Below are 15292 nucleotides of genomic sequence, written 5' to 3'. Positions count from 1 at the left end.
CAGTCGCCGCAACGTTCGTCTCAGCGGGACCGCGCTCTGTGATTTTTCGTTTATTCCTGCGTTCCACGAACAGCTGACTCTGAGGGTTTTTAGCGTCCAAGTGTGTTAAGACAGCGAGGCGAACGGTAGCGGGACTAAAAGTGTCGCGGACTGACTATCGGTGTGATCTGGTGCCCAGTTGACTATAACGTGGATGAAAACGGCCGAACGTCAACGGTGTTCTGCGAGTGAAGTTTATCCGTGTCGTAAGTTTTGACATTGACAAGTACTCGGAGCCCGCGTACACGGACAACATGGCCGTCAGGCGAACCGGAGTACGCGATAGCCCGAACGACGGATGAAAGTGCATCGATCCGTCGATTTCAACCGTACGAGTGAAAACTTTGTAACGCGTAGCTAGTCGACAATTCGAGTGCCACTGCACCACGGATATCGAGTTTCGTAACGCGGAAGCTTCGCGTCCAAAACGACAGTTCGATACGCCGAGCACGGATAACTGACGGAGCGGCGCAGGATGAGTATTCGAAGCAGCTTCCGGTGAGCTATAAGTTTCCCAGACTTTCCAACCATCTAGCCAGCAGGATCATCGTCGATACGGCCGAGAGGATCATGTCGGTTCACGGCGACAGCGACGTGGACGCGACGGAGGAGATCAACGTGGATGACTCCGACTCCGGAAGTTGCAGTCCGCGTAATTACGCCACCGACAATCGTCGGCTGGAGCACTCGGAATACTCGAATTCCCCGCCTCCCAGCCAAACCAGTTCGAGAACGTTGCAAAACGAGTCACCCAGGAGTCACCCGTTCAGTATAAGCCGTCTGCTGGGCGAAAATCGACCGCAGAATCCCAAGAGTCCTTCGTCGGAAGATCTGGACAGCGATAAGGAGAGGAAATGGTCTTGGGAGGAGGGCAACAATAACGGGGGCTCGTCGATGACCTTGGACGATGGCAGAGGATCCTGGGGTCACGAGATGGAAGAAAAATTGTCGGAGAAGGACGACGACGACACCGGAAGTACACCGGAGACGCAGATGAATTCAACGTCGTCGGTTCATTGCACGAGCGCGGCGGATCTATTGGCGCCGTTCAGACTTTTCCCGACCGGATCCGGTCTCATATACACCGGCGGAGGCGTAATAAGGGTTCCTGCTCATCGACCACCCGGTGCTAATGGGACGGCAACGGGTGCACTGCCGGCACAGGCGTTGATACCACCTTGGAGTTTACAAGCTCTTCAGCATAGTCAACAACAAGCGGCGGCGGCCGGTCTTCACAGGGCAAGCTTGTTGGCAAACCTGGCCGCACATCCGCTTCAGGGACACCCACACCTCAAGGATAGGCTCGCAGGTAAGGGGACTGTGGAGTCGGAAATTTACGGTTCCCAATGGAATTCCGGGGATTAGTCGACGTGTCGTGTTAAATCATCCGATTGGCAAACAGAGGCAACGACACGATATTCTCTAGAATTTTGATTTTACTCGTTCGTCGGTCGAGAAGTTTGCTTTTCCATCGGAATTCTTCTTCTTTCGAATGTCGATCATCGATCGTTGATAGGAGGCGCGTAACGCGTCAAAGCGACGTACAACACGTTAGGTGTATCGATCGTCGTTCAGTGTCTTCAGAATCGTAGAATTCTTTTATCACGGATTAGTTTCAAACGTCTTTTTCCTTCCAGATGGACGATATCCTTCTTCGCAAAGAATGTTAATACGTTGCGTTTGACAGTGACATTAGTAACGCGTGGGTATTAAAATTGTCAACAGTCGCTGTTTAAATCGAAAGTGGCGACTGTGTATCTTTCTGATCTTATTTTTTGATCTTTGTAAAAGCTGTATGGCAGTTTTTAGCGTCGAAACTTTTTAATTTTCAATTACTTCCATCAACTCTGATCTTTGTATCGATTCGGTTCTCAACGATCGTCGCTATTCCGAGTTCTATTTACCTTCCCTTTCAGCGGGATGCCACTAGAATATCGAAAAATGCTTGCGCGTAAAGGGAGTAATCAAACGTTCCCCCAAAGAAGAAATAATATTATCTACTATTTAACAACTGTGTTTGTTCTTAATCGACGCGTAGACGTCTTTCGGACGAATTAATTTCATTTTCTGTCACTCGAAGTAATAGCGGTGTATCTTCGATCTTATTACAAACCTATACCACATACGTGTTCAAGACAATTTTAACGTATGATGTAACGATAAAGTATCTTCATATTTTTAAAGTATTAAAAGGGACACGATACACCCACTTTTACACCGAGTATTCGCCAATATCGAATATTTCTGAGCAGCTTGATTTTCTTGAGAAATCGATAACGAGAGCTACACCGCTATTATGCTGAAGCACTCGTGTCACGAGTATTATCAGTTCACGTCATTTAATCTGGGCTTTAAACAACGGAAATAAGCTGGACGTTTTTATCAGGCTGGAAACAAACATGAAAGGCGATAATAGCGCATAAAACGACGTAATTAAAATTATAGGTGTTCCAATTAAATTCTATCTCTAAATATTATGTCCCCAGCCCCCTCCCCCCTGTTAACTTCTATTAACGTCTAAATACGTACTTCTCTCGTTTAAATCTTTTAATCGGTACGTGTTCTCATTTATCTTACATAATGTACTTATATATACCTTTTGTATCTGCAGTGAATATTTCGTATCTACAAAACGAGAATTTATTTCCACTAAAATAAGCTAAATGTAGAAACATGTCACGGATGAAATTGAATCTCGTTCCACTTTATAAACGTCACCGAATCTATGCTACGTTTCTCTCTAAAACGACACTCGTTTAATTACCAATTCGAAATATATTTTTGTATCGTTATTGCCTGCTTCGGATAATTTAATTTGCCACAGATGAGTAAATTTCCTATCGCCGAAACGTCGTTATTAATTGCCTCGACTTTGCGATAGATACAAAATCGTAGGCCAGAAATCTGGCAAACGACGAACAGTGCCATTCTCGGCGCGACGAGCTGCCAATTGCTGCCACGGACCTTGATTTTTCTTCGTCAACCGCATTTTCTGATTGTAACAATAGCATTATTACTCTCTAGTTACGCGATTTTACCACTCTGTGCACCTTGATGCAAAAGAGAAATAGCTTCGTTCCTAGCGAACTGCGGTTTCTCCACGGTGCTCGGCGATCGTGGACGCAAGATAACGGAGATGTCAATGCGTGCAATGACGATTTCCACCTCATCGCGGATAATACAGGAGCCTACGGTTGGTTTTAACGTTAATTTAGCTAATCGTTCTTTAAGGATTCCACGAAACGATTCCTCAAAATGACGACGTCGCTTGAATTTCACGTGACTTTCGTTTGTTGGATCCCTCGGTTAAAGTATCTGACGTATTTAAAGATGCAAATATTTATATATCGGATGGTTGTACTTAGCCGTAGAGCAATCTGAGAAGAAAATTAAATAACTCGTTACTGTTATAAATTATTATTATAGAAAACATGCAAAAATGTACAGAGTACTTATAGTAAAGGAAGAAATGTGTAAAATATTCAAAATAAAGTACCGTAGTATAGAGAAATGAAGAAAATATTATATTAGGTCGTCGGAAAAGTTTCTTTCGTTTTATAAGGAAATAATAGGTGCACAATATTTCCCGTTTTATATTATTTTATCGAATTACGTATGATCCATTTTGTTCTATCAAAATAAAGACGTTACAACGTTAGGTTTCATGTTTGTATAAAGATAAAAAGAGTTTTTATTTTCAAAGCAGGAATCTTTGTTCTCGAGGCAATTTTCAAACAAAGTAATTCTCGGTGCAATATTCGAACGATGAAGTGCACCTTTTAAATAACAATGCGAGTTCTCATAAAAATAACTTTTACAGCGGTTCTCCTAATATTTCGATATTCCCTTAGAAATAGAAAAGAACATTCTTCCGCACATAATTCGATACATCTGTTTCTAATTTTACATTTCACTGAAGAATGATCTTGCCATTCGGACGGAAATCCAATTGAGTTTCTCTAGAACCTCGGCAAGTCTACTTCCGAACGATCAAACGACGCAAAAATGCAATACGCGAAAGTAAAATTCGCTAATTTCCTATCTATACCAATTAGTTAAAAACGACTGATACAGCAGCTGCTTATTACCCGCGTTATCTTGTCGCTACTTTCGTTTCCAGTCTCTTCGCGTAAAACTAACTACTCGCGCGAATTACGCGCCTCGCCGATTGCCGATCGTTGCGCGTAAGGTATTTCAGTGTATAGGAAAAATTCGGAAATTTCCGCGACTTATCGAACTCTTGCAAATTTCATGTAATTTCGTATCGTAGAAAACGCTCGCTAAGATATTAAAGCGCAACAATTCGAGGACCATAGCAGGAGCAGAGACGAAACGAACGTGCGAGTTTGCCGAATAATTCATCGATCTCGTTCTTTGATCCTTTTTCTCAGTCATAAGGTTCACTCGAATTCCGATAGAAGACGACTGGATTTCTACCAGAAGCGACCTTTCGATATATACTTGTAATTATGCCACGTACTGAAATATGTAGCGGTTGGTCATAGAAAATGCAAGAAACTTTCTGCTCCGCCCAGATGCAATTCTCTCCAGCTCGTACATTGCATCCAGATACGTCATCAATAAAGAAGCGCGATATCCGTACGATTCATACACTTAGGAAAATCCTGGCTTATTATTAATTCCGATCCCTGTGGATTCGAGGAAAGCAGCGAACGGAGTGTCGAAATGTAGCCGAATATAGAAGACACGATGCTGGTACACGTAGATCGTAGGAATCGGCGTCTCTGCTCGGGATATGACTTTCTCTAATTGGACTCGTGTATCTTGAGACCACCAGCCGGTCGAACGCGTAGGTGGCTGAACATCGTTAGGATGATGGCTAATCCTCGTGTAGTCGATATCAATTATGAATCTCACCGCGGGAATTATTCAATCGACCCCGTCGTTACGATTAGCCGTATCCGAATCGTCGAATATGTACGTACGTGTATATACGTACGTACACACACGTAGAGAATATACGTTTATATACTTAAGCAGCGTATAGAAGTATCTCGTGTATGCGCGGTCGTCGCTATGACATTTTAATGGCGTGCAGACAAGTTGAAGTCTTCGCGTTACTTCGAACCCGCTCGATAAACCCTGGCGATTCCTTTTTTCTCGCTTTCTCGCGCGGACCACCGTCTCCGTGACTTCGCTGAAAGGTAACGCGCCACGGGAACCAGTCGCCGAGCAACGAACCGTTGCCTTTTATCTAACGACCGTTTCCGCTAACGAGACGCGTTAGTTAATTCGAACGCCCGGTTCGGACGATAACGAGAAATCGAGTTCGATGGATGCCTTTGGTGGAATGCCCGGCCGTTCTTCCTTTTGCTGACATTTCGATATCGCTGAAATGAAATGGACGAGCGAGATGTTAGGTTTGGATGCTTGGATTATTAACCGTTTGTAACGTCGTGTGCTCTCCAAGTTACCAGTACGTGTCTATTTGTTTATTTCAGCCTAGAATGGCCTAGAAATTGGACACGGTGGCTAAAACTAGACGCAGTTGTACGTCCAGTTTATCTACAGCGCGAACAAAAGAAAGTTTCGAGGGAATTAACGTTAACCTTACCAGGCTCGGTGGAACGACCGGTTTCAAAATTGAATTAAAAATTCCTTGTTATTTCTTTCGTTCGTCTAACTTCACGTAAATTCTTATATTAACAAACATTGAGAAATTGATTAATCGAACGATATAAGGATTTACATGAAGTTGCACGGACGAAAGAAATAACAAGGAGCGCGCAATTTTTAATTGAATTTTGTAACCGGTCGTTGGATCGCGCCTGGTAAGGTCGGCGTTAAAAATGAATTTACGAGACAAGGCATTTGACACGAGCGACCAACGGATAGATACAATTAGATAATAAACCGAGTGGGTATTTATACAAGTTGGTCTTCTCATTGCAACAGAGTTAAAGAAACTTGAATATAGCGAATAAATGTTCCAACCACAATCTTATTTGGCTACTTTCTATGTTTTTGCACGTTCTACGTTCTTCCGCGTCTTAGTTCCCTGTAAATTTCTATCTATACAGTTTACATATAATACAAATGGACTAGGATAGACGACTATTTCCAACACACTGTAGGAAGAGACTACGTACACATTTGTCTACGTAGCAGATACGAAAAGTATTAATAATCTAACGAGACGAATACCATTTTTAAAAACCTGTCGATTTTAGATACGCGATATTATTGCGAATGGCTGAAACATAAGCAAGTCAAATGTTCAACGACGATCCGTTTCTCCGGCATTTTACCGGAGGAATAAAATGCCTGGCTGCTTCAACTTCACGGTATCTAAGATAAGATTAGCTGAATCAGTTAAGTTTCGTTAATATCGTTTGTTTTCGCCTAATTGCAAGGCAAATTCTTCGCACTGTAGCTAAATAATTCTACCTCGTCGTACGTTCAGTTGATCCATTTCGCTTGCACGTGTGCCTTAAACTACAGCGAACGGGACAATCGAATGTTGGCGATCGTGGGTATCGAACGGTGTCGATCGACGATTTTTCCATTGAAACGTGGGAAAGAAATTATTCCCTTGGTCCGCTTGACATCGCGAAAGCTATCGTCGCTGCGTCAAAATCTAACGGTATCGACGTAATTCTACGGTTTAATAGCGCGACTATGGGAAAAGAGGGAGAATTTATCAGACTCGTTTAAATTATCGCGGTCATTATCAATAACCGATTCACATGACTTTTCGAGTATTCCTATCGTCGTTATTAATTCTCGTAGTATATATCGGACATTTTGCGAGTAAGACGATTCATTTTCGAAATCATTGACGTATCAAACGTTTCTACGTATGCCAAACCGTACGATCACGTAACAAAATCACGTGGCTGTCTTTCAAATTTGTATGGAAACTCAGGCGAAATTAAAACAGCATTAATAATAAAAGTAAAATTCATTGGGAAAATTTCGTTTAATTTAGTCGTAAGTCAAGCGGTTAATAAGATACTTTAATATTCAACTAACAGAAATGGTACTTTTCATATTCATCTGGCTTCTGAACGTCGACGTTGCTTTAATATGTTTCGTTTAAACATTTTTGTAATACTATTTTCTTCTCTTTCTCTTCTTTTAGTATTACAATCACGAGAAAGAATCTCAAGGATTCGCCTAATATTTCCGCCGTTACTATTTTTTCTAGCGTAACGGGCGTTCGTAAAATGTTTATCATTCCGACAGATTTTTGTCCACTTGGACGAAACAGTATCGTCGTTTCGTTGCTCGATTTTTAACGCACCGATCGTCTCTCTCACGAAGCCGGTACAAAGCGGCTTGAAAATGTGTGTGAAAAATGTAGCGGCTCGCCTTCTTCTAGTTCTTGACATTTCAGCCCTTAATTCTACATCAGGTTCACGGTTACGGAAAATTTCAGGCGTTCAAAACGTTTTCGGAGCAATTATCGTAAAAGTTGTTCTATAAAATTTTGTCGGGATTATACGGAGCCGAGCGAACAGTTGGGTGGTTAGCGGCCGCACAAGGCAATTTACGTTCAGAGAAACAATCTTGCCGATTTGACAGGATGGTTTCTCTAATTGTAAGTCAAAACTCTTCGACCCTGCGGGCAACGGCAGTGTAAAACTGAACGCTCTGGGGCGCCAGTGTGTAGAAACAGGATCGTATAAATGCAACTTGTGTATCGAGGTGAAATTTCACTTTATCTCGTTCATCGTTCCCTGTCCTTCGGCTCTTTTTTACTTGGAATTTTGTTACCTTTCATCGGCCGGCTCTTACGGAAATTTCATGGTTCCAACTGGTATATACACGCTGCTCGCAGCAGTTCCAGCATCGCGTATAATATTCCACGTTTTCAAGGAGCAAATCGAAAAAATAATCGACGGGCCAAGACGAATTTGTTCAATTGGACAAACAACGAATGAATAGAAATCGAACCTCCGATCGTTACATCTACGATTTTATTTCTTCGGTTTGAGTCTCAAATCGAAAAACAAGAAAATATATTACGCTTCTACGTTTATATGATATTGAGACGCGCCAGTGACTTTTCATCGAAACGACAAACGTGAGCGTCGATTCTGACGGTTATGATAATTCATTAAATTTCCTCGTTTTGAGATATCAAGGTGCAATCGACGCGTATGGAATTATCCGTTTCGATATTATAAACAAAAGTACGAATTTCATTAGCTTTTAAGTAAACGATTACCTCTGCAGTATTTTCTGGAAATTTTAATTTCCATCGGTAATGCGCCCTCGTTCCACGAACGTTCCAAGCATTTTTGAGAGATTCTTTCTCGAATCAAATAAAAATTACGTGGTCGTAGAATTTCCGATTACTGGCTGATTAAACGAGTAACACGGGATAAAAGGAATCGTTTCGGCGATGAAAATGTGAATAAATTTCAAAGAAATTAGAAACTCGAAATAGCAAATTTAAACGGAGGGGAATTATCGTTCTTTAATAAAGTATCAACGTAACATAAGAAGCATCTATTCTTGACACTGCTAGGACCTTCGGGTTCATTATACATTTAAGAAATTCCCATCGTGAGTATACACGAATTCCATTTTCGGATTAATTTATAATACACGAGCATAAATGAAGCAATAGCGAAGTTGTACAATCTATTTTGAAAAGAAATATAAAATATTAACCAGCTTGATATCGAAGAGGTTTGCAATTTTTCAGAGAAATAACAATTGCAATTATTAAGAAGCGCAAGGGAAGGATAGGAAAGGATACTGAAACGTTTCAAGAAAAGAATTCAGCGAGAAGAAGACGTTTAGAGGAAAAATACATGGCAATACGTACCTCGATTTAATCCTATCAATATCAAAGTATTACAATGTGAAATTATTCAGCAAGAAAAAGATAGAAAATAAAAAATAAATCCCGCTTTAGCTTAATTCGTTCGAATTTAAAACATTTTGTACAGACATGAAATATTCCAATATTCATCGTATAAAACCTAGATTTTTTCCAACTTGGAACTTTTTTTTCCAATCGAAGGAAAGAAAGATAAAATCTCAAGTGCTTTTGATCCGATTTTACCCATAACGAAGATCGTCGTTTAACGTTTGTACGATCGAATAGCTCGCAACATATATAAACGTATAGTTGCGCGTACGTCACTGGGATACGCGGAATAAGATAAATCGCATGTTATTCGTGAATCTCCAAAGTAGATGTTTCGAGCCACGTTAGGTGTGAGTGCATCTTCGGTGTTGGCCGACTCGTAGCCATAAAAGGTGCAACAATTTGCTTCTCCCAGGCAAAAAGCTGAATCGAGTTTAAGCCACAGTAGGATGAAAACGTTGCCACCTGCAAATATCGTCTCCAACATATATATTGGTTTTTCGATTTTTTGATAATCGAACGCTTCCCAATCTTCGAGGAACGACCAGTTCGGCTATGGTTATTATAGCGATAAAATGGTTTCAAAGCTGTAAACAGTCGTAGCGATTTGGCTTTAGAGACACGAAGATATCTTATAGCGCGAAAGGAATTGTTTCTCTGTTTGTCACGTGGAAAATACGCGCGTTATTTTCTTCGAATATTAACGTATCGCGTATCGAAGAGCTGACACCAGCGTTGAAAGTTTTGCGTCTATATGGAACGAAGAATTTTATTTAAAAGGAATTTTTAAGCTGAAATCGTCGATCCTGACGGTTCATACGCCTCGGATTAAAAGAATACGAGGACGACGATGGTTTGGCAAAGCTGCGTCGAATTTTTCTTATACAGATAACAGTTCGTAAAATCATGGGAAATTCGATATTAGCGTGAGTCACTGGTGAATTTGATAAGGAACTGGTCCAAAACAGCCTAACTATATGTAAATTTGAATACACGTTTACAAATGTTGCACAACCAGTTTCTGCTGCGTGATTTCTTAGACCTGCTGCTGCATTCGGTGTATCATCGTGTTATTGCATGTATGAACATCGTGTGTTTCAGTTTCCTTTTGTAACACGCAACCATCATTTTAGATCACCGTTTATAACTTTCCGATAACATTGCCATCGTACGTGTTTCATTACGCGTACATAAATAACGGTAAGATAATAAATTTGTTTAATTCAGAGACAGAGTAAGCAGATTTAAAAAAGAAACTGGCAATTGTCATTGTGTTTCTATATACCATAATTCTCTTGTTTCTTGTATTATTCGTGGAATCGGCGACAGAATCAACAATTACCATTAGAGACCCCTAGCTTTCCATCCGGACGCCAGCTCGGTGTAGATTTCTCCGTTCTCGGAATCGATTAACAACGATTGAACGTAAAACACGCGGTAACTTGGATAATTTATTAAAACGATATATTCACGAACAGGTTAGGTGTTCGTTTTATCTGGTCCGAAAGAATGCGTGGCTGTCGAAAGCGTTTGCTGACAGCATGGTTAATGCGTTATTTAACCTGTTAACTAAGTCATTTTTCAAACGGAGATTCCTTTCGGACACGGAAGGAAAAATTGTAACACAGGCAAGATGACGTTCTACGTAATTACGCCACGTGAAACTTAGGAATTATACGTGTAACAGCGTCTACCTGTAACGCGTACAATTTATTTATTTATCAACGTGCGTGCGTAAATATCGGCACGTTCGCTGATTTCGTACCGAACGCGATAATTGACTGCGATTATCAGAGAGACGATTAATCGGTGAACATTTGGCCAAATAACGCCACTGAATCGTGTACTCGTAAAAACTTGATTAAACTTCCATCTTGACCAGTTAATCGCCTCTGACGAGTATACTCGTGGTCGCTTGTATTTGTTTACGCGCTCCACGACCTAATCCCATGAGACATCCGTGAAGCTAAATTAAGAAACTGGTTAAACCTTTCTTAATCGATTTACGTAATTTTCCAGCTGAATAGCTACTCGGAAAGAGAAAGAAGAAGAAGAAGAAAATATGCTCCGTCTGAAAAACTCGTAGAAAAATACAGCGAAAAGTGACATTTAAGGTAGGAATTTCTTGCAAGTTCGAAGAAACGACAACATCCCCGGGGATTTATCATCCCTCGTAATGATCAACCAGTATCATTTCCATCAACGAGCGATCCAACACCGACAGAAACAAAATGAATGAAAAAAGCAGAAAGGTCAGAGAAAATAGTGGAGCCTTGGAGATCTCGCTGCTCTGTTCCCTCGGTCCTTGCTGTGGGAGTTCCAATTCGGTAGCCGAATGTCCGTGCGGCTACCGATAGAGTTTGGTCGAAAATTAAAAACGACACACCACATTCACGACATGTATACACGCACGCGATAGAATTCGTACACATTCGTGGCTGGACTTCGATTTCATCGAAGAAGTATGGGGGCCGAGGCGTTCGTGGCGGCTGTAACGGCAGCGGGATTCTGGTTTTCAGGTTTCGGTCACGCGATGTCTTTTTTCTCTGTTCCCGGTACCCGGTTATCTTCTGCCCCAGGCGATCCTCAGGACGTCCATTTTACTCTCTTTTAGCTCGGTGTCCCTTCTACGCGGCCTTCTACTTACTACCGATGGTCCCGGGCGTTTTCACCGCTTTCGATCCATCGCGCAACGTGCTCCCCTCGGTTCTCCAGCTTGTCGCCAGCAAATCGTTCGACAAGTCGATCGCCACGGTAATCGTCGACAGGCCGCGGATTTTCACGCATTTAACAGGAAACTCGGACCTCGCAAGTGCGAAATGCACGTAACGCGAAACAATGCGTGACGCGTCCAAGGTACACGGTGCCTGCTTTCTATTACGTTCGCTGGGTAAAACGATCTTCCATCGTGGTCCTACTTTCTCAGTCGCGTTCTCGGAAGTACGAATTTGCATAAAGATTCGCGGTCTGGTCATCAGCGAGCCACGGATTCGCTGTACCTTTTAGAATGACGAAAACGAGGTAAGTTCGACGGGCTGAGAGGTTCCCGGCGAATGATTTGGATAAACGCCGTTGGAAAATGTGCGAAAGCACATATTTTGCAAAGATTTAGCATCGCGTTGTTTCACGTACCGCGGTTTCCAGGGCAAATAAATTGTAATAAATATAAATAAAATTGACGTGGTCGATCATTCGTTGTGTATTCTCGGTTCGATGTTATTGGTTCTTTAAAGAGAGAAGATTAAAAACTGAATTCAGACAGGTGCTGAGCTAACGCGTTCGCATTGTACGAGATTTGCTTAACCGCTATGAGAATAATCGTATTTCGAATGTTTTCAATTTAGACAAATTACTGTGGAAAAGTACCTACTCGCCGGAAACGACGTTGATCATTGACATTCTGCCTTTAAACGCTGAACGATGACAATTACCACACCAGGTATCTGGTAAGAGCATCGAGATAAACAGGCGTATCTAATTTTACGTGATCTACGTGATTACGTGATAACCCGGACAAACGTACGTAGATATTTTCGCACGACTGGAACGAAATATGTTAAAACGTACCGTTAAGATAGAAAGGATTTCGATGTAACAAGAAAAATTTCCATTGTGTTGTTGCAAAAGAATGAGCTACAAGGCGGAAATAACGTAGTAGTACACAGAAGTCGTGTTTTTCTTTGACAAGATGAGGTACGGTAGTCGTGGATTTGAAGTTTCTTGCGTCGGTGCGGCTGTACGTTTCTTCGCAACATTGGCCATGGGCCGGAAAAATGTTTCCCAGTATTCGCGTAATTTCTACTTGAGCAACCTGCTTGCTTCGGTGTTATTAGACAACCATTTCATTTCTTGAGTCTCGTTTAACACGAAAAACTACTGACCTGTACGATACTTTGATCTAGAACAGATAAAGTCCATTTTATGTTATTTCATTTTTACACGATTCACAATAGCATGAAAAATGTACTAGAAGCTTTTACAGTGATAATGATGTAGTAAATATCAGAGAGAAAAATAAATAAAACGTATCTACGTCATCGTCGATGCGCTGCAATCGATATTTGGTTTTTAAGCAAAATTTTTCTTCGCTAAAACGTTTTTTTTTTCAATGTCACTTTGTTAAAATATTAATATCGAAGCTTTAAAGACACTAAAATATCAGCGCTAAGAGTTTACTTTGTCGAACTGCGTTTCCATAACATTAACTTTTCTATAGTAGACAAATTTCACTATGTCATATTTGATATATTTTTTTTCTTTTTTTACAAATATGCGAACGATGCCATTTTTCTAGAAAATCGGCTTTGTAACGAATAATCGGTACACTTTGAAAGAATAAATTTTCCCTTCGTCGTCCATCACGCGAAGCAAATGTCGAGACTTAATCAGCCGGATTTTCTTTTTTTTTTTTTCGAACGCAATTCGCCTGAGTTCTGGTAACTCATTACGCACTTGTAAGGGTGTAAACATGCCAGACTTTCACGTGCTTTACTCACTCGAATGCGAGAACGAATACCGTAATTACAGGTGGAATTTGCTTCCGCTGCGTCGCCTACACGAATCATTTACCGAAATCCGAATGCTTCTCTCTCGATACTCACCTGTTCTCTGTTAAATGTCAGTACTTTAATGTTGCTCAATTATATTTCTCTCGTGCAAGAGACAAATTTCGAAATAAATTGCAGCCACTCGATATTTTCACCATATTTACTTACAATTTTCTATATTTTCGTATACCTACATACCTCTATAGTAACATGATAAATTTTCTAGAAAATTTTCCTCGTTCCACTTCTACAAGCTTTATTTATTTGTTTATTTATCTATTTTTTATTTTCACATCTTCCGATAAGATATCAGCGACTGCAATTACACGTATTCTATAAACACAGTTAGTCCAATTACCGCTGTTAATAAGTGAATAATTATTTAGCGAATCGCTACACTTTCGTATACTTCTATAGACGATGAAAAAGATGCATTTCCTTTAGGGAACTTGGACTTTTCCTACATTCTGTTCCATCAATTAAAAACGAACGCGTACTATAAATTCTATTAGCGTGACAGTTATCACATATAAAAATACTTTGATTTATGTAAAATTAGAATTTCATACTGCGCTTCGCGTTACTTTATTCCTAAGATTACATTAGTCATTATCGCGATCAACAGCCCTTTATGCGACGATCAGACGTTGCTCGAATCGCTTCGAACAAACAGAATCACAAGTGTGTCATCTAATCATAGCGAAAGTTGGAGATCCAAGAATCTCTGAAAATATTCGATCGTCAACCTTCCGTGTCAACGATTGCACAATGCCGCCGGTACGGTAACCACTTGGCATCAAGCAGGCTGAAACGAAGGTAATTTTTCCTTCAAGCGGCTAATAAGATTCCTCTTGATTCGCCAGCGAAACATGAGAAACAATCCGGATCCGTGAAACCGCTAAAGCGGCAATAGAGTAAGGACGTCAGGTGCGCCCATAGAGAGCCAGGTCTGGGTTGCCCTAGAAACGATAATTATTCAAACCGGTATTACGTAGTAATTAATCTGGAGGCAGATTAGTGCCGGGCAACGCCACGGTGGGCGTTGACTGATCGAGTTAGCGTTGAGTTAGGGATTTCGCTGCTCGAGCTTGGCAGCCCCCGGAAAGTCGGCTATGCTCGTCCATCATCACCCTGTTTCCACCAGAACGAGCCGTACGTAGCCGGGCTCGGAGACCGGGGCGTTACATAATTAACGTGACTTCAGTTTAATTTTGCTGCAGACAATTAGCGCGACGAGCCATTCACCTTGGCTAAAGTCTCACGATGATTCCGCTTGCAGCAGAACGTTTGGACGTTCTCTCGCCTCCTTCGTCGGTGACATTCGCTCGAGCTTCTTCGCATCGCGCCGATATCTGTCGCCTCTGTTTTCCGCGTTTATTTACGGAGATCTTGCGCGACACGATGTGCGTCCGAAGAAAGTACATTCGTTTCGATTTTGGAATCTTTGGCTGGCTAAGAGCTAAGCTTGGACGATGATAAATAATTTTGCGATTTGCCTTTGTACGATACTTAAACGATGCTTTGTTATAGTCGGCATACTTTGCTGTAGATAGCATACTCGATGTTTATATTCGGCTTATATTCGATCGATTATATCTCGGGACGAAGATGTTTTCTACGCTACTAGAAAATGCTTCCCACTTTGCTGGATGAGATTCAGGCTAGAAAAATATTATTACGCGGCTGCGGAATCGATAACGATATTCAGCTTATATTTAAAATCGTGTCGTTTCACCTATTCGCGAATTGTCTCGGAAATTTCCTTGGAAATTTCGCTCTTTTGTGCGAAGGAGTTGGAAAGTTCGTACCGCCTGGCAATGATACAAAGTTTCTTTATCTATTCCTAAGCGATGACTTGGAAATT

General features: G+C 41.3%; 1 protein-coding gene across 1 annotated transcript in view; it reads left to right on the top strand.

Moving 5' to 3' along the window:
• Positions 1-609: 609 nt before the first annotated feature.
• The window catches only part of LOC117209309 (homeobox protein MSX-2), a 50813-nt gene continuing 36130 nt past the window's right edge, over positions 610-15292 (top strand). The window contains exon 1 of the mRNA XM_033451164.1: positions 610-1348. Coding sequence (XP_033307055.1) covers positions 610-1348 — 739 coding nt within the window. The remainder of the gene's footprint in view (positions 1349-15292) is intronic.

The sequence above is a fragment of the Bombus bifarius genome, unplaced genomic scaffold, assembly GCF_011952205.1.
Source record: "Bombus bifarius isolate JDL3187 unplaced genomic scaffold, Bbif_JDL3187 scf7180000008169, whole genome shotgun sequence".
Lineage (NCBI taxonomy): Eukaryota > Metazoa > Arthropoda > Insecta > Hymenoptera > Apidae > Bombus > Bombus bifarius.
This window is presented reverse-complemented; position numbering and strand designations above follow the sequence as displayed.